We start from the raw sequence: 26390 nt of genomic DNA, 5'->3' as shown, positions 1-26390 counted from the left end.
TTTTGTGTGTATGTAAACAAACTCAAAACCTTCCGGAACCGAATCTGCAGCTCGCGAAAACTGTAACTTTATTTGTCATAAACACCCCCGACCGTTGGTCGATCCGGCGTTTCAAAAAAAAGCCAACGAGACCCGACCCAGCAGCGGTGTACAACCGCAATTCCGATTCGTGGCCAAAGCGCATACACAGACAGGGTGGAGCAGTAAGACCTACCCCCTTGTTCCTGGGTCATCGTGAATGAGCTCGGGAGTAAATTAAAGTCGGATTACGCTGATAATGAGCTACTCTTAGGGGTGCGCGCGATGGCGACCGTGTACAGGTCCACCGCCCGGTTGGACTGTCTGTTTATGGTTCGGTCAGTAAGTAGTGGTGTGTTGAGCAGTTGCTTGCAAAATACGTTTACTGATAGAATGTAGTGGCAAGGCTTAATACACTCCCTTCATTCCCTAGCACAGCAATGCTGCTGGTACTGCTGCTGAAATACTTTTCGCTTCGCCCTCTCGGCTTCGGTGCACTATATCATTATTTTCTTTATAATTCCTCCAGCCATCGGAGCGGTACGATTGTTGGTTGGCTTTTTTGTGTACCGAGAGTAAAGCAAGGCTGTACACCAAAAAGTGCCAGAGAGAGAGAGAGAGAGTGAGAGATAAAACTCAAACACGCGAAATCTTGAAGCATTTTACAAATGCAATAATCGTATCACCTTCGACCGTAAAAATTGATAGTTTTGTTTGGGTCGAGGGCGATTCATTATGTTGTTTTTATGTTGTTGACCTTTTAAATATTAATAATATCATCTCAACAGTAGAAAGCGGGCTTTTGAAGCATACAAAAATGTTTTTGTAAAGTAATTAAAAACGAAACTAAATATTCATATTTATCCATTTCAGTGTAGTTGTTCCGTTGCTTCAGCTCGTCTTGTGCGTGATATGCGGATTGCATACATTCTCGGCGCATAACTTTCTTTTAAAAGTCTGTTACGTTCAGTTGTGTCAAACATGTTTAGGAATACCGTAAAAAGCTCGGTTATCGTCGTTAATAAAAATAAATCTTTTTGTTAAATGTTCAGTGTTTTTGTTTAAGACAGAAGTAGTATTGGTTACTACGCATTACGTGATAAAATTAGCTATCCAGCTAATTTGCACATACTTTTCTTGTACCCTCCGTTATCTCATCATTAAAATCTCATCATCATTTCCCATCATTCGGGTGGTTCCCAAAAATTCTGTACGCTGTATTATTTCTAAACTTGTCTGATTCGAAAGCACTTCTCTGTTAGTGAGTGATGATGCGTTTCTGTGAATACATTTACTTTTGTGGACTGGTGCTTGGGTGGCAACTACAGTTGATAACTGTTCGTTTGTATATATTGTTCCGATAAATATTGAGCATTACTTAATGCAATCACTGTCTGTCAATCTTCACAGACCCAGTCTGAGGAGCCCACCTTCACAGAATTCGTTACAGAGGCGACCGAGAATGTGACAGAAAGTGACCTTTCCTCCAGACTGTACAATCTGGAATTTACGGATCAAAACGAGTTAGTTTTGAGCGTCTCTGCCAACCGAACGGAAGAATCCAATGCTAATTCATCATCTGAAAGCAATCGAACCATAATTCCAATTTTTACTTCACTTAATACATCCTTTGGAATACGCACCAAGGCTTCAACCGTACCGACAGTTACCGAGTATCATTTCAACGAATTAGACTACAATTTTTCTTCATACAATTACGATAGCTATGAAAGTCTCATTCGTGCTGCTCGCAACAATTCTGGTAAGCGTAGTGCGATCTTATCGAAAACAATCCTGAAGTAATGCGAATTGGTTTGTATTGCAGCATTCAACAATCGCACCATTTTTCCAGTAGTAAATCACATCGATAACCTAATCCTTCCTAATATGGGTCAGGTTTATGCTCCTCCGTTTCAAAATCCTGCCTTTATGCCACAAAATAACTTGGGACCCAATTCCATTTATACCTATAGTGGGTTTTCTTCGGTACAAGCAAAAACCAAAACAGACTCCAATCCAAACCGACCAGTTGTTTCGCTCTTAGATGGCGTTCAACTACGCATTGCCCGTCCAAGGGATAGTTCGAGCTCAACCACGGAAACGCCTACCATCACGTCAAAAAAGAGTTTCCGCACCAAAGCGACTGTTACCAAGAGTGTGATATCCACCAAGAAAAGGACACAAACTACAAAACGGCCAAAGAAACAAATTTCCACCACATCGAGCAGTAGCAAACGGTTCCGTGCGGTGGCACAAGCCAATAGTATACCAGCGATATCGAGACCTCCAAGTAAGGCAACGAGTGCGATGAAGCTGCGAACAAGGACACCTTCCTTGCGTCGTGAACCGTTCCGATCGGTAAGACGTACCCAACCGCCAAAGCGTCGAAGAACAACGAAGACACGCCGATTCCGAAATATGCAGCGTACAAAACCAACGATCAGGAAAAGTCCCATTGCGAGGCCACGGTTTCGGAAGGCCACGAAGAGACCGCGTGCTGTTCCGTTGCCGTTCTTCGATTATGATTTTATCTATTTCTAAAATGGGAAGTTTTTTCTTTTAGCTAAATTTTACTAAATTCTTTTAGCGAAAATAGCTAGATTTCTTTTCGCAATACTGCAAACTAATAGGGAATTGAGTTTTTGCACAATAAAACATAACAATCTTCTTGACTACATGATCTGATAGATCGCATGAGCTATTGAATAGCCTACTAGACTTGTTGATACAACTTAGCTGGATACTTAGTCCACAATACGGAGTAACAGTCCAGATGGGATTTGAAATCAATTCTACCGCCAGACCAGCACCGATTTATTGAATTCTTATTCGTGATTCTCGTAGCAACGGCTGTCTAGTAAATCAGTAAGACGTCCAAAAGCATATCGCACATATCTTCTGCTCAAATAGAAAGTGTTCTTATCTTTCAGCCTACTGCAACACTTTCCATCAGTACAGCGTCTCAAAGCCCTTTAAAAATAGTTTCCTCCTGTCGGCTTCTCTCCGCAAAACCCCGCACCACCGGGAAGGTCGCACCAACTGTCTCCGTCCACACGTTGAGTAGCTAATCCGTCCACCGTCGCTACTGTTTGCCCGCACATGGAGCCTCGTCATGAACCTGCAAGGCATCCGGCAACACCTGTGTTATTTTTAGGATCAGGCAGAGGTTGGCGACAACAAGCGGACAAACCAGTGCAGAGCAAACGATTCGAGCCGAGTTGATAAAAAGGGGCCCGATAAAGGGCCGTCGGTCGAAACGTACGGTGGCATCCGTTCGGGTATTAGGTGACGGGGCAGCTCGCAAATGGCCGCAAGTGTAGTGCACGACGTCCGGTACCGGCGTGTACCGCCCGAGGGTGGTTGGGGTTTGCTGGTTGGCGTGGGCATGGCCATGATGTTCGTCGTGACGCTCGGTTCGCTGCCCTCGTTCGGGCTGATGTTTGGTGACTTTCTGACGGAGCTCGGTGAGGAAACGAGTGCGATTGCGCTCATCACGAGCTGCTTCTTCAGTGCGCTCAGCTTTGCCGGCCTGTTCACCAACACGCTGATGAAGAAAACATCCTGCCGGACGGTTGGGTTGATAGGGGCCGTGTCCTACATCATCGGCAGCATGATGACCATCTTTGTGCGTTCCACCAACGAGCTGCTCATCTCGTTCGCCGTCTTTCAGGGTAAGTTCTTGCCGGGGGTGAGTCTGCCAGTGCTGGTCTAATTTTCTCCGGATGCCGGCTGTCTTTCCGGCTACTTTAGGCGCTGGTTTTGGGCTGATGATTCCGGTGTCCTACACGACGTTTAACGCGTACTTCGTGGAGAAGCGTGTGGTGATGATGAGCGTGGCTCAGACACTGATCGGACTCGGCACCATGTTCTATCCCATCTTCATCCAACGCTCGATGGATGCGTTCGGGTTTCGGGGCTGTATGGCGGTACTGGCAGCGGTCAACAGTCACACACTGCTCGCCATGCTCGTGATGCATCCGGTCCAGTGGCATATGCGGCGTGTGCCGCTCGATGCTAAGTCCAGCGTTGAGTATGGTCCCGTACCCACCGCAACCACGACTAAGACAGAGGAAGAAAAGCGAACCAAGACGGAGGATGACTTCCAGGAGCTACCGGCCGGGCAGGGTTTGTGTCAACGCAACGCGAAACTGAGAGCTTCCCGGCGGGCGTCATCGATACCGGGGCTGGGCAATTGGTCTGGCCCGGTCGTCGTTAGCGACAGCACAGAACGTGACAGCAAACCGGCGACCAAGTGGCAGATCCTGGTCGACTTCCTTGACCTGACGCTGCTGAAGGATCCAATTTACGTCAACATCGTACTCGGCATCTCGTTCGCTCTCTATTCCGATCTGGCGTTCTTCACCTTGCAACCGATGTACCTCTTCATGCTGTCGTTCAGCAAGGTAGGTGATCACGTCGGCACATTGCATGCCCGTAGCTGTCCGTGGTTCCGGTTCAAGGGGATTGCGAATGCAATTTAAATTTCCTCCCGAACCGCAGCTGGTGGTTGACGCATGGCCGTGAATACTAATGGTGTGCATGGCATGACCGAAGAACCGCCTATACGCTGGGCGAAATCGGAAACTGATCGGACTCCCAGTTTTGGGTGGTTATGTTTTTGCATCTCATCCCTAATCTATTTCCTATTCTTGTTCCTTCTGCTATTTTTGGCTCCATTTTTTCACTCGCTTGGTTTTCCAGTCGGACGTTTCGCTAATCATCGCCATCGGTGCCGGAGCGGATCTAATATCGCGCATCTTCCTAGCCATTTCAAGCACATGCTTGAACATTAAGGCCCGCTACGTCTATCTGGCCGGAGCACTCTTTACCATTGTGGCACGTTTTGGTAATTATTTAAAATCCATCGCCTCCAAGGCGCGCTGGACAGAGGATGCTTTGCCATTCTGTAATTCATAGGCACAGCCACGTTTAAACCAGAGAGCAATTCCGGTCTTTAACGTGTTCCAAAAAAAAAAATGCGAAAGCTCAGGCCCTCCAATTATCACTCTAACGCTTTCCAATGGTCTCTGTCTTTGAATTCGTTTTGTTTGGGCAGGATTTTTGTGCGTGTTCGATTTTTACGGTATGGCCATCGTGACCGCCATCATGGGTTTCCTACGGACCTGGATCCACGTTCCGCTTCCGCTCGTATTTTCCGAATATCTGCCCCAAGAACGGTAAGCTAACGTTCACAAGTTCATCAGCTTCGATTGATGTGGCCCAATGTCTCTTATCTTTCCGTTCTTGCGTCCATCCGCTGCAGGTTTCCTTCCGGCTACGGATTGTTTATGTTTCTGCAGGGAAACATAACGTTTGCGATCGGTCCGATAGTGGGCTACATCCGTGACGTCACCGGAAGCTACACCGTTTCGTTTCACTGCCTAACGCTCGTGATGGCACTGTGCGTGATACCGTGGTTCTTCGAAATCTGCTACTACCGGTTGAAGCGTAAGGCGCGAAAAGCAGAACCCGTACAGCACGTGACGATACCGATGATACAGGAAACGAAGGCGTGATCGTGACCGCTGAGAAGGATTGGTTTTGAATGAGGGTCGATTCAACTATGTGTTCTGTTGGAGGATTTCGGACGCATCGATTTACTGTAATGCGTGTAATTAAGAATTAACGTGTAAGCTCAACCCAGTAGATTCAAACCAGTAGGTTTCTTGTTATGTTTCGCCGAACGAAAGTATTCCGAAACTGTACCGTGAAATGTTTCATCGCACGCAAGCTACTGGTTGTGGCCTAACAGATGCCTATGAACTGCATTACTGGCTCAACTCAAGAGCATAAAATAAATAAATTTTCGAAATAAGACGTCTAAAATAAAACTCCTTATTTTCATCATTTTAATTCCCAACTATGAGTTATTTATGTTAAAATAACTGTCGCCTGGGAAATGTACTGCATGCGAGCTTGTACGCTTTGGGAAGTGCACAACGGGCAAATGTTTTCTTGATGGCTGTTCAGTGGCTCAACATTCATCCCTCAATCATATATTCACTAGACAGTTACTTAACAAGAGCTATTGTATCATCACAACAGCCTTATAAATTTGCAAGGAGATCTGGTTACAGCTTCAACTTAATATCATCCTCCAGGAACGCCAAGGAACAATAATAACTAGGTAAAATTTACACAACTTGATTTGGGGATTAAGTACTCGCAGTTTCGGATAAAGCACTTTGGATACATTACAGAAGCCCTTCGAAACAGTTGTGTGATAAGTGCGGAAATAATAGATTGTCCTCGATAAATGTTAAGAATTAGTCAAAATGTACACCTACTGTTCTGTGCGTCAAGTGTCGCATGGTTTTCTTCAGTTGATATTCATTCGTGTTGTCATTCAAATTTTGAATAATCACTCCTCACAACTGGGGACCGGTCTGCACGGTATATGAATTACTCAAAACAGTAATCCATGGGACAAATCCTGGACAGTGGTTGGAAGAGGCAAATCAACTATCTAACTCGCACATTATCGACCAAACGGTTACATCTCTTAAATCAAATGCGCAATGCTCCATCTCCTAAAGCCTCCAGTAAATGATGTATGACTTCATGTCTCTAAGTCTGTTATGTTTCTTTTTATTGTTGCACATGAATATTAACGTTATGATTATGAAACAATCGACTTCTCAGCCACAGATTATTTACGTATTGCGTTCAAACGGAATTGCCTCTGATGCCTACGCGATTTGGCCAAATATCGTATGCTCTCATTTTAAACACAGCTCTCTTATGCTCTCGTCAGTTCTCTCAACAGTTTTGTTGTCATTTTCAGGTGATTTCTCTCTTCTTGGCATGCCGGCATCCAAAGGCATTCATGGCTCCCACTGCACGCACCGTTTTGTGAGCTATGCAGCAACTTTCTTTCTCGCGAGTAAGCATGCGTTTTGGTGGTTCCCTTCGCTGCGTTGTCCGTCGTCCGACAAACGAAAGGTACAGGGCTATCATCTGTGTTAAACAAATTCATGGTTGTTTGATATTTTTCAAATAAGTATTTGAATTCTTTTTGGATGTTCCGAAGTATCATCTAGTTTCAAGAGTATAATATAGTTCGTCTTGTTTTTGTTAAATTTGTATATTTGTTCCTATTGTAAGTTCACTTCTTTGACCTTTAAAACAAATTTTCCCTGGTCAGTGACAATATACTCAAGACATTTACGGAAAGAGTAGCTCACAATCAGTGATATGTCCAACCCCTGTATTCTCTAGGTTTAGAAGCAATCGCGTAGACTTGAGATTCGCGCCGAACGTGAGAGACGAAAACAGTTCCTTCGAGCTGATTGCCGGAGTCGGACGCAATCCCGCGGGTTGTCCCACTGTATCACCTACATCGTCCCCACCCGGGAGTGCTCGCGTGCGTGTATCCGTGTCTGTGTATGTGTGTCCATCGGTACCGTGGATTGATTACCTCTACGTCTTGTCGATTGTGAACAGTGCACATATAGATTTCTGCATACCGTGACCGTGTAAGTAATCGGACACCGGATCAGTCGTCGGATAATCGGAAACCCGAACCGTGTGTGTGTGTGTGTGTGTGTGTACCGAGGCCAGACATAACCATCCTGTGCCAGAGTAGTGCGTGTCCAGATTACACAGATCATCCCGCTGCCATCGCGTTGCAGCAGCACCAACAACAGCAGCTCTGCCATTGACCTTTATTTGACATTAAAGCGAACGACTCTCCTCTAGTTCTTTGGCGGCCAAATCCAACTGTCCCCGATACACCCGACCCACAACATCTTTCTCGGGAGCGCTCTCGCTTTCTCCCACATTTTGCTATCTCTCTTTCTTTCTCACCGGCGCTCTTCTGAAGCTGCTGGCGCCTACACTGTACGTTTCCTTGAGAAAACCAGCTGTTCCCATCGTCCTGCACTGTGTCCTTACCTTTGATCTCCGTGTGTGACGCTAGCGACCGGATCTTTGTGACCAATGACGTCGGAACGAGCATAAAATAGAATCAAAACTTCTAACCCTGTGACCGTAACGTACCAGCGAACATCGAGGTCAGCGACGCCGATAAGATACAGAGTGTATGTGTGTGCATCGCTGCGTGCCTTATCGGCACGCCGAAACCTAGTGGCCACACCGGTGTTTAGGTTGACTGTACTCATACGCGCAGAAATCCCTACCGACCAATCGAATCTCTTGAGCAAACTTCTAGAACCGGCTTTTCCCGGCTGACCCTCGCCCGCGTGAAGTGGAAGAACTGGTTTTCTGGAGTTGGAATGCAATCCCGACCCCCAAAAGCGGTGCATTGCATAAGAAGGCTGTCGAGTGCCCTCTGCTTTCTTGTGCGCGATCCTGTGCTCTCGATCATCCGCAATCGATCGTCTCGCAGGCCTTGATCGGTGCAACAAAACATCCCATTGACATACGAAAGCGCAAACAGAAAGGGTTGTTTTCGAACCCTCTTAGTTTATATTATGTTGATCCTCGCTAGTGCCATTGATATGGGCAGCTGTGTTTACATAACGGTGGCGACCATCGATGATCGCCAGTTGGCGCCGGATGTCGTGTATGCAACGACGATAGGAAGATGTTTCACTACCCATCGGATGCACGCGATACGACCAGGCGACTTCCAGCGTGTGACATTGTGACAGTGTCAAACGACAATGTCAAGGTCGTTTGATAACCTTGGTGGCCGTTGGTGGCCTCAAGACTTGCGATGCTTTGGCACACGCATCCAATGCCCCGGCATGTCAGCTAGAATGAGATAATGCTGAAGAAGCGAGTGAACAAACGTGGACACCAGATTCGCGAATGTCTCGCATGGCACTATTAATAGACTTGTCTGTACTACATTCTGTTCTCTCTGTCGCGATCTCTCGTTGAGGTTAGCGACGCCACAACATCAAAACCTGACGCAAAACAAGTCCCGTGCCGCTTCGAATATCGTAGCTGACGTTTACTTTTTCTAATTTCCGGGGTCAACGTTGCAGAAATCAGCGCCATGAGTCGTCGATATTCGCGCGTCGAATCCAGCTCGGATCTGATGCAGTTCCTGGACCGGGGACATTCGGCCAACACGGAAAATCGATGGACGTTCGAGATAGCGTGGGAAGTGGCGAACAAAGGTACCCCCCGGGAGAGGACGTCGAAGCCCTATGTTGTTACTAACCGTTACATCTGTGGACATCTGTTACAGTTGGAGGTATATACACGGTGATCCGCTCGAAAGCGTTCGTGTCGACCGAGGAACTGGGCGATCAGTACTGTCTGATTGGACCGTACAAGGAAGCGTCCGCACGCACGGAAGTTGAGGCGTGCGAATTTCCCAGCAATGGACCGTTCTATCGTGCCGTGACGGCGATGCGTAATCAAGGCTACAAGGTGCACTGCGGCCGTTGGTTGGTCGATGGCAATCCACAGATCATACTGTTCGACATCGGTTCAGCTGCATGGAAAATGGATGGCTACAAACAGGAGCTGTGGGATTCGTCCAACATCGGCATTCCCCATCTGGACATTGAGTGCAATGATGCGATCATACTGGGCTATACAGTCGCTACTTTTATCGATGAGGTGAGTTCCCGTACTGAGAGTGTGAGGAACTAACGTCTCTAATCATTGCTTTCCGGATCGTTTTAGTTTAAACGCTGCGCTGAGGTTTACTCGCACGAGAACGAATACGGTCCACCAAGAATTGTAGCACACTTTCACGAATGGCAAGCCGGCGTTGGGTTGATAGCACTGCGCACCCGTCAGGTGGATGTAGCGACCGTGTTCACCACGCACGCCACCCTGCTAGGGCGGTACCTTTGCGCTGGTAATACCGATTTCTACAACAACCTGGATAAATTCCCCGTAGACGAGGAAGCCGGCAAGCGTCAAATCTATCATCGGTACTGTCTGGAGCGTGCGGCCTCACATCTATCGCACGTGTTCACGACAGTTTCGGAGATCACGGGCTACGAGGCGGAACATCTGCTCAAGCGCAAACCGGACATTATCACACCGAACGGGCTGAACGTGAAGAAGTTTGCGGCCATCCACGAGTTCCAGAATATGCACGCGATGGCAAAGGAAAAGATACACGAATTTACGCGCGGCCACTTTTATGGACACTTTAACTTCAACATCGAAAAGACGCTGTACATGTTCATAGCGGGTCGGTACGAGTTCACCAACAAGGGCGCGGACATCTTCATCGAAGCGTTGGCCCGCCTGAATCACATGCTAAAGTCGAACAACTCGGACGTGACGGTGGTAGCATTTCTGATCTTTCCGGCCAAAACGAACAACTTTAATGTGGAATCGTTGCGCGGTCACGCTGTCACGAAACAGCTGCGCGATACGATCAATAGCATACAGCAGGACATTGGCAAGCGCATGTACGAGACGTGTCTGCAGGGTCAGCTGCCCGAGGGGACGGAGATACTGACCAAGGAAGATATCGTCAAGATCAAGCGCTGTCTGTACGCGCTCCAAAGGGACGGTAATCCGCCCGTCACCACGCACAACGTGGTGGACGATTGGAACGATCCGGTGCTGGACTCGATCCGTCGGTGTCAATTGTTCAACACCAAGTACGATCGGGTGAAGGTGGTGTTCCATCCCGAGTTTCTCAACTCAACCAATCCATTGTTTGGGCTGGACTATGAAGAGTTTGTGCGCGGTTGCCATCTCGGGGTGTTCCCATCGTACTACGAACCCTGGGGATACACACCGGCCGAATGTACCGTGATGGGTATACCGAGCATTACCACGAATCTGTCCGGGTTCGGGTGCTTCATGCACGAGCACGTGGCAGATCCCAAATCGTACGGTATCTACATCGTCGATCGACGCCACGTTGGACTGGAAGAGAGCGTACAGCAGCTGTCAAAGTTTATGTTCGAATTTTCCAAACTGAACCGCCGCCAACGTATCATCCAGCGTAACCGTACGGAGCGGTTGAGTGATCTGCTGGATTGGAGAAATTTAGGAATTGTAAGTTACAAAGCTGCTTTTGTTGCCTTGGCAATAACGAGAACTAATGTTGTGAATTGCTTGTCCATAGTACTACCGTCAAGCTAGGGTGAAAGCACTGCAAAGAGTGTATCCCGATTATGTGGACGAATCAACCGAATATCTGAAGCGAGCCACAGATTTTACCTACCCACGACCGATCAGTGCCCCACCAAGTCCTAGCTCATCCAGTAAGTTGTGCAATTTAACTTGAAGCATGAAGCGATCTCTCTAACGTGCAATTTCTTTCAGGACATACCACACCGGCTCCTTCCCTGCACGGTTCGGACGATGAGCAAGATTCAGTCGATTCGGAAGAAGAACTTCAGGAGCTTAAAATGAATTCACATCACTAGAGAGCGAGAGAGAGAGAGAGAGAGAGAGAGAGAGAGAGAGAGAGAGAGAGAGAGAGAGCTCACGATTGCCAGCTAACCTCAATCATTCACCTCGTGTTAAGCCCCAGCCAGTCCACCATGCAGATGATATTTTATCCGATGTTGACCATGAAGATTCTACAGTTAGTCATGTGCCGTAGTGTCGGTGTATTCGTCCTGGTGTAAAGTAACAGAGATTGTGTTCAACCGCGTACGCCCTTAAACCTAGCTGTATTTAAATCGTGCATCAAGGAACAGTGTTACAGTCTGTTACATTTTTATCAATAAAATAAATCCATTCATGATGCGATATGTTAGTTTTTCTGCAGACGTTCCAATTTTCCTTCTGTTTGCCTCAAGAGCTATAGGACGATATCCGGGCCGCCAATACCAGTCCCTGCTACTAGCAATCACAACAAAGCTTCCTCTTCTTTGGGGCCTATTATACAAAGCAACAGCTCTCGAAGATTGCCTACTCCGCCCATCGTTAGATCCGCTACAGGAATTATCGTTGTCAGAGAAGCTTATCAAAATTGAAAATCCTTCTCAGTGTACACATCCGTTCCTTATAACTTAAATCACACCCAAACACAAAAGACTCTCAGTTTCGGTAGCATATAGCTTTATTCGAATTGTTAAATGTTATACATATCTCCAAATATTCCGAATATACCGTAATTGTTAAATCCCTCTATATTAGTTTTGTTACTCAGGAGACTTTACGTACTCCGCTGTCCGCATATAATGTATGATTATATCCACGAAGTTACGCTTACGTGTGTGTTAGCTATCGATCTCTAAATAACCACACACCTCAGTCATCTTCGTCGTGTTGCAGAAGCTAGAAAGCTCAACCGTGTTGCAGTTATTGCACTCATCGTACGTGTAGCATGCCTTCGAACAGGAGAAGCTTTGATCGGTACAATCACTACAATCAATTGTGCCTGTGTGATAAAGAGAAGATTCCAATTAAACGTACAGTCCGACCCACTATCAATCACTACTTACCATCCTCATCTTCAGTATCTTCTTCGTCGTAACCATATCCATCTTCTTCCTGTTCCTGTGGTGCCATCACTAGGAATGTATCGTTTTGGACCAAGTGCTGCTCGACAATCAGTCGGATGGTGGTGCTTTCGCTCTCGCACAGGCTGGACTCAATTCCACGGTATTCGGTCTGCTTGCAGCTCCAACCCGATTCCATGAAGTTCGAACAAACACGAGGCCCAGTGACGGTACAACGCTTCTCCCGTGTAACAGGCGTTTCAGGGCGTGCTGCCGTCATGTTAGAAACCGTCTCCTTCACGTCATACTCGGAAACATACGGCGTGTACTCGGTATCATACGAGTTGGATTCAGGAACATATGGGGTGGGAATGTAATCATCGGTGTCTACCTTCGAACTGGAATAGGTGGGATAGTCTTCAAATCCACCGGCTTCGTTCTCACCGGTGAAATAGTCATCGAATTTATTGGCAACGTCCGTACGCTCTTCGGGGAATGTTGTATAGTTTACGCTTGTTTCAATAGCGGGCACAATTTCGGTTGCTATGATAGATGGGCTAACATAGGCCGGGTACGAAGGTACAGATTGAATCGATCCGCTCGATACGTACGTTGGAGCGCTGGCCACTATGTTACTGATGCTGGTAGTAATCGGTGCGGACGGTCTGGTCGTACAGGTGGCCTGCACATAGATCGTGCGCGTGCACACTGCACCCATGAGTGTGTAGCCTGACGAACAGTAAGCACTGGAAGTGGTCGTCTTGGTCACACACATACCATCCCTGAGCACGGCAGAGCTCCGACATTCGGCCCTTATCTTTTCCAGCTTCGTACAGCGACCGTACGCATACCGGTATCCATCCGCGCACCGCGGTCTACCAATGACGCAGTAATCGCTCTGCAGACTACCCTCGGTACAGCTCGGTTGCGTAGTTTCGCGCCGAATGCATCCATCACGCCGCATCTCGTAATCCACGGGACAGTCCGGACCAGGCGCGACACATTTGCCGTCCTGCAGCCTTCCTCGAGCACACGACAGCTTGACAATGCGCTGCTTGACACAGAGATTACCGCGCAGCTGATAGTCTGGGGCACATGTCGCACTGCGAACACAGCGCCCATCGGTGAAAACAGTGCCGGGTGGACATTCCGGTGAGTTGTAGCTAACACGGATACATTCTCCCCGCAGCAAATTGTAGCCCGGTTCGCAGGAAGGACCTTCCCCGATGCATAGATTGTCACGCAGAGAGCTTCCATACGGACAGGCGATCGTACGACGCGTTTCGCGCTCACACTCTCGTCCATTCAGCTCGAAACCGGGCGGACAGAGTAACCGCTGAGCGACACACTTATCACCCTGGACCTGGAACTCGTGCGGGCAATCGATCGGTTGTCGGTCCAACTTGGTACACTGTCCGGCGGAGAACGTGAATCCGACCTCGCACTGTGGTGGGTGAGATAGTACGCACACATTGTCACGGATTCTCGTATTGGGTGGACACACCGGCCGACGGTACTCAGTCTTAACGCAGCGACCACCGATGAAGTCGTAACCGTGCTCACAGGTAGGAGTACTCAACACGCACCAACCTCGCACAAGGCGTGCCGGCCGAGGACACTCCACCGTTCGTTGTTCCGTGCGGACACACGCATTACCCTCCAGTCGGTAGCCATTGGCACAGCTAGAGTGTGCGATACACTCGCCACCGGCCAGCACAAACCCAGCCGGACAATTAATTGCTATGTGCTCCTCTCGCTGACACATACCCTGGAGCAGATAGTAGCCGGGCGGACAGTTCGGAGAGGTGACACAGTAACCATTCCTCTTGCTGCTTCCACTCGGACAGGTAGCAGGCCGCTCCTTCACGGTCACACACATTCCACCTAAGTTCCGATAGCCGGGCGGACAGGTTGGTCGCATATGGATACAGCGGTCTCCGGCCTGCTGATACCCGTCCCGACAGATAGCCGGACGAGCCTGCAAACGTACACACCGATCACCCTGCAGCACACTGCCCGCAGCACAAGTCATCGAATAGTAAGCGATACACTGCCCGCCGTCCATGCTGTATCCGTATGGACAATCCAACTGTACGGTCGCGCGTCGTGTACAGACACCGTTCTGCATGGAGAACCCTTCCGGACAGGTCGCTGCTTGCGTCGAATGAATCGTTTGTACGGATTGCTGCACCGTTTGTGCCGCCTGTGTCGCACATCCCGTCGCACAGGGAATGCCACAGATACCGGTTGTGCAAGGACTTGCACAGGCTCCGTACATACACGGGCTCGGGACTGGCATCGGGGCAGTTGGAACAGAAGTGGTAAGCGTACCGTGACACTGTCCCGCATAGAAACGGTACCCTGCCGGACAGCTCGGATATGCCGTTTCGTGGATCTCACAGCCACCGTTCATCGGGATACTGCCGGCGCGACATTGGGCCGCAATGCTCGTTTGACACCGGTTCCCCTGCAGGGTAGACCCGGGCGGACATGTTGGTGCCGTAGTCATGCGCATCACACACTGCCCAGCCTGCAACGTGTAGCCCTCCATACAGATCATCTCACGTGTAACGCATTGTCCACCCTCCAGCTGTGTGCCGGCAGGACAAGTCATCGCCGTCCTCGACGTGCTCTGACAGATCGACTCGGACTTTTTGTAAGTGTAGCCATACTCGCACTGTGCCTCCGCCAGACAGCGACCATTGAGGTACGTAAACCCGGCGTCACATATTGGTCTCACCTGATCACCTCGCACACAATCGCCATCGCGCCGAACTGCTCCCGTTGGACAATCGTCCACGCGCAGCACACACTTACCGTCTCGGTACTGAGCACCGGCCGCACATCGCGGTTCCTGTCTAAGATGCTGCACACAGACACCATCCCGTAGGGTAAAGCCAGCATCACATCTCGGTTCACCAACTACGCACTGTTCCTCGCGTAAAGTGCTACCCGCTGGACAGGATCGCCGACCCACCGATTCGCGGAAACACTCACCACCACGCAGTGTGAATCCTAGCTCACAGCTTACCGATGACGAGATACACTCACCACCCACTAGACGCGTCTCACGAGGACAGGTCGCAGGTCGTTCACTGTACCGGACGCACTGCATGTACTCGAGCTTAAAGTCACGCGGACAGATCTCTCGTTCCGATTCGCACACATCGCCCACAAGTCGGGCCCCATTCGGACAGGTCGCCGGTCTACGCTCTCGATTCACACAAACGCCACCCCCACGGTCGGTAAAGCCTGGCGGACAGCTCAGTTCCTGTATGACGCAAGTACCTGCCTGAGGTCTGGAACCGGGCGGACACCGAGGAACAGTACGGCGTTCGAGCACGCACTGTCCGTTGGACAGTCGATATTCTGGCGGACACTGTGGAGTTCCCACCACACACAACCCTCCGGACAGAGTGCCACCGTTCTCGCAGCTGATTGGGACCTGCTCGCGTTGAACACATATACCGGCTTCCTTCTGATAGCCCGGAGGACACTCGGGTGTGTTGTAGATACACACGTCGCCTACCAGTCGTGTTTCCGGCGGGCATCGAGCCTCCGTGGTCGAATTCTTAACGCACCGTCCATATGCATCCATCGCGAACGGATAGCCACACTCGGCAGGCACCGTGCATACATCATCCCGGCGCGTTCCTCGCTCGCAACGTGCATCTAAGCTGTGCTGCTTTATACAGTCCTCGTAGTTGAGTTCATAACCGGCGGGACAGGTGAGCTGCTCCATGTGGCTACTCTCTTGGGTGCGCGTTTGAGCTGGCTGCGATTCCTGTTTCATGCACTGTTCGCCTATCTGGTTGTAGCCCTCTTCACAGGTACAGGTAACGATTGGTGGCGGTGGTGGTGGTGGTGGTGGTGGTGCTGATGGCGGCGATATTGATGGAGGAACCATACCACACATTTGGGTAGCGCACGGCACCTGCAGCTGACATTGTCCGTTTACGAGACTGTATCCTTGCTGACAGGTGGCTTGACCGACACACGTATTGCCGACCAGATTGTAACCCGCCCCACAGTATGCCAACCGTTGTACGCACTGTCCATCACGCAAAATGCTTCCAGGTGGACAGTTAATGTTGGATCCAAAATTCGGCAGAGCGCCACCGATGGGCAAGATGTTTGGCAGACCTAATCCATAAGGACTGAATGTGTTGTAGCCTATCTGACGATTAGTTCGCGTATAGTTGCCAGTAGTCGTATTTCTTGCAGTTCCATTTCTATGTGATAGTGGAACAGTTACATTTCTTGCCAAACTTGCAACGATAACAATGTGAAGCAGCCACGCGACCGCTACACCGCGTATTATATACTGGAGGAATAGAGAAAAGACAACGGAACAACTCGTTAGAAAACCGGATTAAAATTTGAGTTATCATTGTCAGTGGGGGTATGCCTACACTGTACTTAAAACAATCACTTTGCATTCTTTATCCATTTGTGATGTGATAAACTTCTTGCTTCGTAAGCTTGACTGTTACATATTCCTATGTGAGCAAAGCGGTCCAATGAATACGTGATGAATTTAAAAAAATAGCTTCAAACTTCACATGTAGATGGCGCTATTTCCTAACAGAAACTGATGCTGATGAGTGCAGCATGTACATTTTTATACAGTTTGCTAATCGGACATAATTAATTCTTGCCTCAAAAGCACCATAAACACACAATACGTCATTATATTCAACGTTTCTAAATTACGCACTTTAGCACCCATTTCTTAGCTATAGTCCTTGATGCTATATTAATTACACAGCACAGTACAACTTTAACAGCTTTCGGAGGAATAGTTCTAGTGTTCACAACTTCCCAGCTATCTGCAAATGCTAAATCTTTACACTTGTCTTCACCATTACCTTTACTGCAGCTGGTTCCATTGTGAACCAGCGCTCGACATTCACAAACCAACGACCGGATTAACACTGACCCCTAGCGAAGTTTTGGGGATGATTTAAATATTGTGTTCCACTATCGCCTATCAATGGCAGATTGGTGTTGAGTTTTTTTTTTTTTTTTTCTACAGCTGTGCACATTGATGTTACGTAAATTAAGATTTCTGGGAAGCCGTGGAACGAACCAACACTTGTGTAAAATACGTCGATCGTTTCCTTATCAATGAATTAGCACTGATGGTACAGTACACATCCTGAAGCAGTTCTTAACCAACGATTAATGGACTCTTTCGACCTTCATTGTGTGTGAGACTGTATCTGTGTCCGTGCAATTCATACTCTCGGAATCGGAGTAGTTTTGGAACCTTCTTAGCGCGTGCACCTTAATCGGACCTAAATTTCAGGAAAACATTGGTCTAGTTTTTTAGGAAAAATCAGAATGTTGATGCTGAGCTCCTAAAGGTTATCTTGAGCTAGGAAGTTCCTTCTAATTCTAATTAGTTTTATTATAGTTATGGCTAGTGTTGTGCGTACTGAGTAAGTACTCTTAATAGATAGTTTTAGCTTTTCTATTGAGAGTCCTTTAAAATAAACTCTTTCTGACGGAGTTGCTACTTGCCAGAGAGTTTTCCAACGTGTTGATATATGAATCCCAATAGAGAGGGAGTAAGAGTGCATTAATTCTTTGAAAAGAGTTATTGTTCTCATCTCTAGTAATGGTTGTAGAGCGTTTTCATGCACCAAAAGAAACACTGCCACTATCCTAGTCCTCGCGACCCCATTAGTAATTCAATGTTAAGGCTCACCACCAAAAAAGGTTATCAACAATATGTTTCAAGAAATGTGAATCAAGCTTGCCGAACGAATGTTTTCGGCCGTTTCAGTTAAACTCTAGAACGGTGTCCGCGCTGACGTCTTGGAATGTTTCGTGGAAGTTGGATTATTATTGTGACGCTTTTCGCATCCCATCTTAACTTGGCCGCTAGTAGCGGTAACGTGCCGGAAACTGTAGCCATTCCTAATGGTTGCCTAAATGGAGCGTACAATAAGGCGGGAACGTGTGTTTGCAACCCGGGCTTTCGTGAATACCAGGGCAACTGCGTACGAGCATCCAATGCTCGATCGATCTGTCCACCAGGTTCGGTGATGTGGAATGGCATTTGTAGATCACAAATTCTACCTCCGATTCAGGACGTAGTTCCGGCCCAGGAAACGTACATTGTCGTTCCTCCGTTGCGTGTTACGCTACCCATTCCTCAGCAGCCGGATCCACTCGATCCGACCGACACGGAGGAATCGTTTCCGGATGATGAGGATGGCGAAGAGACAGGAGATCCGGTGTATACGCCACCGATCCGAGAGCAAGACTTCAACATCACCTACAAGCAAATCGTCAACAATCACAATGTAATTCACAATGAAACAGTTCACAATACGCACAACGTTAACAACGTGATAGTTACCATAAGTCGAAAAAATTTAAACGGAGCTTTCAGAACGGTCGTGATAAGAAACAATGTAACAACCGTACACGAAGAACCACCGCGTGAGAAACAATCTAACGAGACGGATGTTTCTGGAAGTGAGGACTGCACGGAAAAGCCAACCACAACTACCGAAGAGCCATCCGTCCAGAATCTGCCCTGCTGTACGATCGTTTCGCCAAGAGTTTGCCAGAAGCAGACGGACGAGTGGGTTTGCTTCCATCGCAAGCAGTACGTCTGTAGTAAGGTTTGCACCGCGAAGGTAATGTACTTAAGACCGAGGAAACCACGCTACCGACATCCCTGGTTGATAATGCCACCTATGACGAACTACTACGCCTACCGTGATCGCTGCCAAAAGGGACAGTGTCCACCACCAGGTAGAATGAGCTGACGTACTTCATATACATGTCTAAACGCTAAAGCGATGCCTCCCTTTCAGATTGTTCCGGTTGTCTGCGAGGCCGAACTCGTTGCCATCCGATGTGCTACACGTACGACTGCATGAAGGATAATAGCTGTACCTACATCGATCAGGAGCTGATCTGTGGGGAGAAGTCGGGTCAGATATGTGCTTTGCTGGAGGATCAAACGATCAATCTGCTGGTGCCACAAAACCAAACAAAACCTCTTCTTTAATACATACAACACGCTCTTCCACGTGACCGTAATCGAACGTGACCGATTTTATTGCTACCCAGTGTGCTTCTCTTCAGGATGTTCTATTTTCGATTTCTTACTTGCTATTTCCCGTTCTACATTAGCACACCACCATTGCCTAACTGCTCTACTGATCAAACGATTCATCATCCGCGAAATCGTCCACGAAAAACACCTCATTGTTCGACGCACCGTCGTCATCACCCGAACCGTAGTCGTCGGTGTCATCGTCGACCGTTACGTTTGATGCCGGTTTGCTGTTGGACGGTTTCTTTTCCTGCCACATTTGTTTGTAGATTGGTAGGGTGGCCGGAGCGGCCATGTACGGATTGTCCACCCCCTGCGTACAGTTCTTCACCGTAATAGTGCCGCCGTCAGTAACCACCGCACACTTGGCCGTCGGTACGCCCCAATCGTCTGATGCCTCGTTCGTGATGGGATAATCGTCTGGATCGTAGTAGATCACGTTGGAAGGATTGAACGCCGGATCGAATGACTGCATGCCCGGCTGTCCCCAGGCTGGATCGATCCGATCATGGCCATAGCAACCATATCCACAGTCTTCATAGCTGTCCGCGCAATTACTCGCAAGGAAGCAAGGTGCTTGATGGTAGTAGAACGGACGCAGGACCGGCCCTCGCCTATACTTAGGACCTACATCGAACGCATCATCATAGCATCCGCGACACTGGTCCTGGATTCTCGCATGTCCATTAAACGGCTCATACCCGTACCCGTAGTGGTCGTAGCAACCCTCACATATCACACTCATGTTAGCCAGCTTCCCGCACACTACGTACGGCCACTCGTCCACGTACACGCAGGTCGGTTTTTCTGGCTGAGGTACGTACGCGATCTTCTCCTTACACTCACCGGTACTTCGATTGCACCGAGTTCGCTTCTGGACGTGGATAACCTTAGCCGTACACTGTGGTCCGCAAGTTTGAAATTTGTGGTGTTTGCACCGAACGCCCTGCGTGGACGTGTGGCAACTTTTGGGCCGGACAGCCGTACAGCACGGTTCGTCACCATCACCCGGCACGACTTCGGTAAGATTCGTGTACACATGGATGTTGTTCACGTTGGTGTTGTTGAGCGTGGTCGGCATGTGTATGTGGTTCGTGTTGTTCACTATGTTGGTGAGCCGGATGACGGTCGTGACATTGACCGGCACGCGATAGTGCACGCTGTTTTCGTAGTCATCCGCACCATCGTCGATCTGGTTGGTGTCGGGCCGCACAATGACCGTACGGTCGAGGCTTTTGAGCAGGGGAGGCTTCTTTGAAGCTGGCAACGGTTGCACTGGTACGAAGATCTCGAACGGCTTTGCCGTCTGTACGACCGGTTCGACGATGACCGGTGGGCAAGGCATTATTTGCCTCTTTTTTCGACTCTCTTTAGCTTCTTCGATGCAATCACGGTACGCTTCATACTCGGTTTGCTGGCACACGGTATCCTCCGCGTTCGCCAGTTCACAGGGCGTAGGAGCAGCATGCAAACTGCCACCAAGACAGATCAACACCGACACTATTCCTATCAGATTCATCTGCAACGAGCGAACAGAGAAATGAATTGAGAAAGGAGATGAAGAGAACTTGTCGGATTTATTGTTGATGGGAGCTGCTTTCGGCACTGTCCAATTTTTCTCTAATTGCAATTAGCTTTCCATCACATTCATCATTCTGGCCCGAGAGTCATCAATTAGTTTTCGAAATTCACCGATTACCCCGACCACCTAATACATCACATTCGATGACACACGCGTCTATATGCCGGTCAAAAATGTCACCTTACTGATATCACCAACGACCGACAATTTCGCACTTTTCTTATCTTTCTAAGCATTGGCAAGCTTTTTGTTATTCCCTTGCACCGTACGATAATAGCTAGCACCTGACATAACCATCACTGGACCGCAGAAAACCGGAAGGAAACTTTAACTTCAACTGCTGATATGTCCATATCCTTTCGGGGGTAGGTCATGAATACTTCCTTTAGGGAATCGTAATGGAGACTAGGACCACTGAGTACTCCGCGCTGTACTGACCTTTGAGAGGATTAACGGATAAAAGACCCAGTGCGTGTGGGACCTATGAGATGCTACACGTCTCGGGAGGAACTGAAAGTCCACTCACCTTACCCGAAGAGGCTAGGTCCACCGGACGTCAGCCACATGTGTGTCGGCTTTTGTTATCGCTTTCAGCAGACCCTGATATTGGAAGATATCGTTTCTTTATCTTGTAAACCAGACGGCTCCATACCATACCGATGCTGGGTGTATTTTGGACAATTTTGCTATTTGGCCAAAAATGTCAGTCGGCTTTATGCAGTTCACGTCATCAAATCCCTTCCAGTAGTTAGGGCCTGCTAGTCAGCTGCAGGTAAATCAAGTACAGGCAGTTGGAAATGGTAGACCAAGTCCTCTCGCAGATGCCAAAGAAGAGTGTTGTGCAATGAATTTAGATGGAAGAAATGCTTGATTTATACGAACCCCAAAAGTGTTGTGTTTGTTATGTTCCAAGATCATAAGATTAGACAGACCTAATCGATTGCGATAAATACATAGAAGGACAGTTTTATTTATGGATCTGTGTGTGAATACTGGATGCAAACAGATATACGAAAAACCTTGAGTTATGCGTGGATTAGTAAAACTACTTACATAAACGCGTCGTGCTTTTGATAATACGTTAGCTTAACGATGATTTATGATAACGATCCTGTGCTTGCGTTAATGATTCCAACTCGTTCTACGAAATTGAATCAGCAGTTAGTTTTAAGCTGATTTTTGTATTTCAAAATTTATTGCGTTATTTCGATGATCAGAAACTGGAACCTTCTCCAATGGATCATAAAAAACGATGACACTACTCTGCGCAGTAAATCAGCAATTGTAACACACCTCAGGGAAAGGTATTTCATCGATGACTGCCTGTAGCAAATTTTGAAAGTTCCAATTCCTGAACGACGCTATCATGTAATCGCGAAAATCGTAGTTCGTCATTACCTGCAACGATCAATCAGTCGAGGTGAGTTTGAAACTTTGCTGGAGTAACAAGCATTCGTCACACTCACCGCCCGTGAAATCAGCTGCACGTACTTGTTGTTGGGATAGCCCACCGTAACGATCTTGTTCGAATTATCTATCGACATGAACTGTAGCGAGCCGGTAGGTTCGGTCGAGTTGAAATACTTGGACACCCTTAACGGAAAATCAAACTGATTGTACGTGACGTACAGTGTGCCGGTTCCGTCGTACTCTTCTAGGTTCGCTTTAAAGTCCAGCACTACGCCGATACCGTTCCATTTGAGAGCACCCTGAACGCTTACTTCGGTGTTGAGGAATATTTCCGTAAACTTTTGCTCATCGAACTCGATCGAATCGATCTTGGCGAGGAATCCGGAATGGAACGACACATTACCACTGATGGAGAGTCCTTTATCGGTGATTCTGGGGGAGCAGTGGAAACGAGATTAGCTTGGTAATTGAAGTTGTCATAGGTCTAGGATGCAGTTTATAACAATGCTACAATACAATCTATCATGGCTCTTGGTCTGGTTCTGAGTCCAATAAAACAATCAGATAAGTTATGGTAGCATAACCAGTGACAGATTTATAGTTTTCTCCTCGTGGCGAAGGGTTTCTTGGGACCTCTTTATCCACTCGAAAGACGTAACCTCCTGCTTCCAGCCGCGGTTAGTTCACTCCTAGCAATTAGCTCGCCACTGGTTACAGCTACCTGCTATTGATAAGCTGAGCTCCAACTTTATCTGTCCCTTTGCAACTATGTTTGTGACTGTACTTACTCGATAGGAGCTACGTAATCAGCGATGGGTAGAGAGTTTCCCGAAATGTATCTACCTTCCAAGATTTCCACCACACGTTTTGCAACTCTTTCCAGGTATGGGCGGGCCCCAATCACTACAAGAAATGTAGTAAAGCAACATGATAAGTCATAAAACAAATCACAACGTCTATGGTTATTTTATAGCACTACCAACTACAGCACCATGAACCTCAATAGGCTCAAGCAGAAACAGTCCAAGCAAGATGAAGCGGGTGAAGTTTATCCAAAATGCTTTTATGTTTAGTTTCATGATTATTGAAGCACGTCTATAAAAGTAACTTTGAGGAATTAAATTGATTTTTGATATGGATTAACGTACTGCACGGATTTGCTGTATCGCCTGGAACAAGGGACCGTTATCTTATCAACGGTCGATTTTTTTAAACATACCAATACTCTTACAATCCTTGGTTTAGTACTCAGGGAGATCTATGATGTTTCTCTTGCTCTGTAATCTAACTCATTTAAAGCAAACTCTCTCTCTCTCTCTCTCTTTTCTCTCGATTGCATATCCACAAAACAAAGCAAGCGATGGATTTGTTCGTTTGCCAACGTTGATCCTGTTTGGCATGGCTTCGATCGCCATGGACGAACAAGACGTATTCGAGACAACTTTCCCTGATTGGGAATGTAATATTACAGAAAATTACACTCCGTCTCAAGAAGACTATTACTTACCGCAGAGCAGTTGGTTATTTGAAGAAGATCAGACCATTCCGAACAACAAGGAACAGAATTCCTTGGATCGTATCGGTTGGCAGCTATACTTTCCGAACAAAGGTAAGTGAAAATCATGTTTTTTGAAGTAAATTCACCAGCACTATTCATTGACCTCTGCTTCCAGACATGCAGGTGTCACGTACAATAATCAAACACATACGAAGTCTGGAGAAACACTATCAGGATTTTCGTCACGACTATCCCCTGTCGGAAGTGGAGCATTGCAGGAGCTTTGAATTTAAGCTTCAGCTTGCTAAGAACGATCCAATTCTAAAGGATACGTGGCCAACGTTGGAAAATGATCTGAAAGACTACCCTGAGTACACGTTGGCCTGCATCGGTTTGGCTATGTATCGTAGTGTGGTGGCATACTGTACAGCAAGACGATTCTGTTCGTCCACCACCAAGATACCGAAGATATATCCACGTTTGGATTACTTTGGTACAGTGAAATCAATTGGCACAATCAATTCATCTTGTGCAGGCAAACTAGTAACTGTTCGTGGGATAATTAGACGTGTTAGCCAACATTACGTAAATGCGTCGTCGAGTACCTACACATGCAAATACTGTGTAGATAAAAGAGTTTTTTCACAGCCGTATGAAATTGGCACCAAAAGACAACGGACATGTTCAAATTGCCTGGCAGAAGGTGAACTTTTGAAACGGAAGGAAAACCAGCGGTGCATTATGGTTCAGGAAATGGCATTTTCTCTTGATGTAAAAGTACCGGATGAAATAGCACCAAGCTTAGTACCTGGAGCGGATGTGCTCGTAACGGGTATAGTAAATGTGGATATGTCGAAAATGTACTTGCAAGCGGTTTGCGTACACACCAACAGTACTGGACCATTTTTGGGAGGTCACGATTTTGAGGTTAAACCGAAGTTGAAAGCAACCGATTTACGAGCAATCAAAGAAATTCAATCTGAACCGTTACCATTGAAGCTACTGGTACAATCACTCTACCCGAACATGAAAGGAATGGTAACAATTAAAGCTGGGTTGCTACTTGCACTATTCAATACTAGTTGGGACACGCATGTACTTTTGACAAGTTCCGATAATGATATTATGCGACCTCTGTTGAAATGCTGCCAGTTTGCATCACCCAAGGCAGTGCTGTGGAATAATTCATTCCAAAAGACTGATTTGGCCCTGAAACGTTCTCAAGATGGTCTGGATTATCTGGCCGCTGGTCCTTCCGTAGCAAATGACTACGGTTTGTGTTGTGTTGAACGAATCGATGAGCTAGATAGTTTAGAAACCATGGAGAAGATACTTATTTATGGTTCGAACAATGTTAAAGTACATAAAGGAACTACCTTGTTAGCAACAGCATCACCCAGTCAAGGCATATTTGATGCAAGAAAACCGTTTTTGGATAACTTCACCATACCAAGGGCGATTATCGAAAGATTTGCGCTCGTGTTTCGAATGGAAGACACCATCGATCCAGAGGAGGATCTTGTTTGCTTCAACGGTGTGCGCCTTCATCCGGAAACCCCATCTGAAACTAAATGTAGTGTAGAAATTCCTTTGGTAAGGATGCTGAAGCTTCAACCTGGAGAGTATTTCGATCCTTTGCCTATTGAACTGCTGCGAAAGTATATAGGTATGAGTAATATTTACGAGGACTTTCGCGTGAAATATTTGATCTAATACAACCTTTTTCTTTTATAGATTATGCACGTCATCATTGTAACCCGGAGTTTACCGAAGAGTCGACGAAACTGTTGGAAAGCTTCTTCTCGCAAATGTATTCCATGCCCCAGTGGTTAAACATAACGAACGGAATGAAAATGACACAAATTCAAAACATGGTTCGGGCAAGGGCGCGAATAGATCTTGCTGCGGAAATATCGGTGCAGCATGTGATGGATACGATAAGGATTGTAAGTCGCAGCTGGTACGATAAGTACGATACGGACGACCGTGATCCGGTGGTGAAATTGCCAAAGAAAATGGGATCAGTGAAAGCAACTACGATACGAAAGTTTTTGGATGTTTTGCGAAGTAAGTCCGTGCAGTTAAAGTGCAAATTATTCACCATGAAGGATCTGCGCCAGCTGATGCATGAAATTGGTATGTCGGGCGTTGAAGATGAGATCGTGGAAAGACTTAACATCCAAGGTTACCTGTTGAAGAAAAGTTCGGGTTGCTACGAATTGTTTGTTTGACTAGCTTTTCTACGTTTGTAGGGAATTGTTGTGTCTCTTTTATTATATTCCTCATAATGATGAGTTTTTCTAGTAAAAAATGTCTTTTTCTCGTTTTGTTGTTTTCTAACGGTCAAATCGTATCCATTTGAAATTACCTGTCATATTCGTAAACGTCAAACTTGTGTGCAATTTTATTTGACAATTCAGCGTTGACAGCAGCCCGTTGTTTATTGTATTCTTTTGAAACTGATTGCGC

General features: G+C 47.2%; 7 protein-coding genes across 8 annotated transcripts in view; 4 read left to right on the top strand and 3 right to left on the bottom strand.

The window, feature by feature from the left end:
- The window catches only part of LOC126557285 (glycogen [starch] synthase), a 396509-nt gene extending 385176 nt beyond the window's left edge, over nucleotides 1–11333 (top strand). Inside the window, exons 2-6 of one of the 2 annotated variants that reach the window (XM_050213000.1) lie at nucleotides 8977–9104; nucleotides 9176–9552; nucleotides 9619–10959; nucleotides 11030–11168; nucleotides 11230–11333. In XM_050213000.1, the coding sequence (XP_050068957.1) occupies nucleotides 8981–9104; nucleotides 9176–9552; nucleotides 9619–10959; nucleotides 11030–11168; nucleotides 11230–11333 (2085 nt within the window). In that variant the 5' untranslated portion in view covers nucleotides 8977–8980. Of the gene's footprint in view, nucleotides 1–8964; nucleotides 9105–9175; nucleotides 9553–9618; nucleotides 10960–11029; nucleotides 11169–11229 lie in introns of those variants that run through there. The other variant, XM_050212999.1, reaches the window with a different exon arrangement.
- Nucleotides 3273–5534, top strand: LOC126557774 (monocarboxylate transporter 7). Its single transcript, XM_050213654.1, has 5 exons — nucleotides 3273–3689; nucleotides 3769–4421; nucleotides 4720–4864; nucleotides 5075–5195; nucleotides 5282–5534. The coding sequence occupies exons 1-5, from the start codon at nucleotides 3323–3325 to the stop codon at nucleotides 5532–5534; spliced, it is 1539 nt and encodes a 512-aa protein (XP_050069611.1). The 5' UTR covers nucleotides 3273–3322.
- An 801-nt stretch (nucleotides 11334–12134) lies between the features above and the next one.
- On the bottom strand, nucleotides 12135–17245 carry LOC126556699 (neurogenic locus notch homolog protein 3-like). Its single transcript, XM_050212138.1, has 3 exons — nucleotides 17225–17245; nucleotides 12360–16680; nucleotides 12135–12295 (listed from the first exon to the last, which is right to left on the bottom strand). The coding sequence occupies exons 1-3, from the start codon at nucleotides 17243–17245 to the stop codon at nucleotides 12135–12137; spliced, it is 4503 nt and encodes a 1500-aa protein (XP_050068095.1).
- A 936-nt stretch (nucleotides 17246–18181) lies between these two features.
- Nucleotides 18182–19383, top strand: LOC126558349 (uncharacterized). The gene is made up of 2 exons (XM_050214350.1): nucleotides 18182–19124; nucleotides 19187–19383. Exons 1-2 carry the CDS (start codon nucleotides 18182–18184, stop codon nucleotides 19381–19383), a joined length of 1140 nt encoding a protein of 379 aa, XP_050070307.1.
- A 148-nt stretch (nucleotides 19384–19531) lies between these two features.
- On the bottom strand, nucleotides 19532–20950 carry LOC126557920 (uncharacterized). The gene has a single exon (XM_050213833.1). The coding sequence runs from the start codon at nucleotides 20948–20950 to the stop codon at nucleotides 19532–19534; it is 1419 nt and encodes a 472-aa protein (XP_050069790.1).
- Nucleotides 20951–22276: 1326 nt separating this feature from the next.
- On the bottom strand, nucleotides 22277–23502 carry LOC126560030 (uncharacterized). The gene is made up of 4 exons (XM_050216191.1): nucleotides 23403–23502; nucleotides 23212–23326; nucleotides 22480–22855; nucleotides 22277–22411 (listed from the first exon to the last, which is right to left on the bottom strand). The coding sequence occupies exons 1-4, from the start codon at nucleotides 23500–23502 to the stop codon at nucleotides 22289–22291; spliced, it is 714 nt and encodes a 237-aa protein (XP_050072148.1). The 3' UTR covers nucleotides 22277–22288.
- A 184-nt stretch (nucleotides 23503–23686) lies between these two features.
- Nucleotides 23687–26156, top strand: LOC126560029 (DNA helicase MCM8-like). Its single transcript, XM_050216189.1, has 4 exons — nucleotides 23687–23702; nucleotides 23778–24032; nucleotides 24097–25587; nucleotides 25656–26156. Exons 1-4 carry the CDS (start codon nucleotides 23687–23689, stop codon nucleotides 26150–26152), a joined length of 2259 nt encoding a protein of 752 aa, XP_050072146.1. The 3' UTR covers nucleotides 26153–26156.
- Nucleotides 26157–26390: the final 234 nt, after the last annotated feature.

This window comes from Anopheles maculipalpis, chromosome 2RL, assembly GCF_943734695.1.
Source record: "Anopheles maculipalpis chromosome 2RL, idAnoMacuDA_375_x, whole genome shotgun sequence".
In the NCBI taxonomy this organism is placed as follows: Eukaryota; Metazoa; Arthropoda; class Insecta; order Diptera; family Culicidae; genus Anopheles; species Anopheles maculipalpis.
The sequence above is the reverse complement of the archived record's forward strand: the minus strand, read 5'-3'. Positions and strand labels throughout refer to the sequence as shown.

Excerpts from the sequence above, each read along its gene's own strand:
- LOC126557920 (XM_050213833.1), bottom strand. The coding sequence starts at position 20,950 with ATGAATCTGATAGGAATAGTGTCGGTGTTGATCTGTCTTGGTGGCAGT.
- LOC126558349 (XM_050214350.1), top strand. The coding sequence starts at position 18,182 with ATGTTTCGTGGAAGTTGGATTATTATTGTGACGCTTTTCGCATCCCAT. Across the intron at positions 19,125-19,186 it reads GGGACAGTGTCCACCACCAG|ATTGTTCCGGTTGTCTGCGA; the intron begins GTAGAATGAGCT and ends CCTCCCTTTCAG.
- LOC126556699 (XM_050212138.1), bottom strand. The coding sequence starts at position 17,245 with ATGGAACCAGCTGCAGTAAAG. Across the intron at positions 16,681-17,224 it reads TGGAACCAGCTGCAGTAAAG|TATATAATACGCGGTGTAGC; the intron begins GTAATGGTGAAG and ends CTATTCCTCCAG. Across the intron at positions 12,296-12,359 it reads AGATACTGAAGATGAGGATG|GCACAATTGATTGTAGTGAT; the intron begins GTAAGTAGTGAT and ends TTTATCACACAG.
- LOC126560029 (XM_050216189.1), top strand. Across the intron at positions 24,033-24,096 it reads GCTATACTTTCCGAACAAAG|ACATGCAGGTGTCACGTACA; the intron begins GTAAGTGAAAAT and ends CTCTGCTTCCAG. Across the intron at positions 25,588-25,655 it reads ACTGCTGCGAAAGTATATAG|ATTATGCACGTCATCATTGT; the intron begins GTATGAGTAATA and ends TTTCTTTTATAG.
- LOC126557774 (XM_050213654.1), top strand. The coding sequence starts at position 3,323 with ATGGCCGCAAGTGTAGTGCACGACGTCCGGTACCGGCGTGTACCGCCC. Across the intron at positions 3,690-3,768 it reads CTCGTTCGCCGTCTTTCAGG|GCGCTGGTTTTGGGCTGATG; the intron begins GTAAGTTCTTGC and ends CGGCTACTTTAG. Across the intron at positions 5,196-5,281 it reads GAATATCTGCCCCAAGAACG|GTTTCCTTCCGGCTACGGAT; the intron begins GTAAGCTAACGT and ends CATCCGCTGCAG.
- LOC126560030 (XM_050216191.1), bottom strand. The coding sequence starts at position 23,502 with ATGAAACTAAACATAAAAGCATTTTGGATAAACTTCACCCGCTTCATC. Across the intron at positions 23,327-23,402 it reads GGTTCATGGTGCTGTAGTTG|TGATTGGGGCCCGCCCATAC; the intron begins GTAGTGCTATAA and ends CATTTCTTGTAG. Across the intron at positions 22,412-22,479 it reads TGCAGCTGATTTCACGGGCG|GTAATGACGAACTACGATTT; the intron begins GTGAGTGTGACG and ends TGATCGTTGCAG.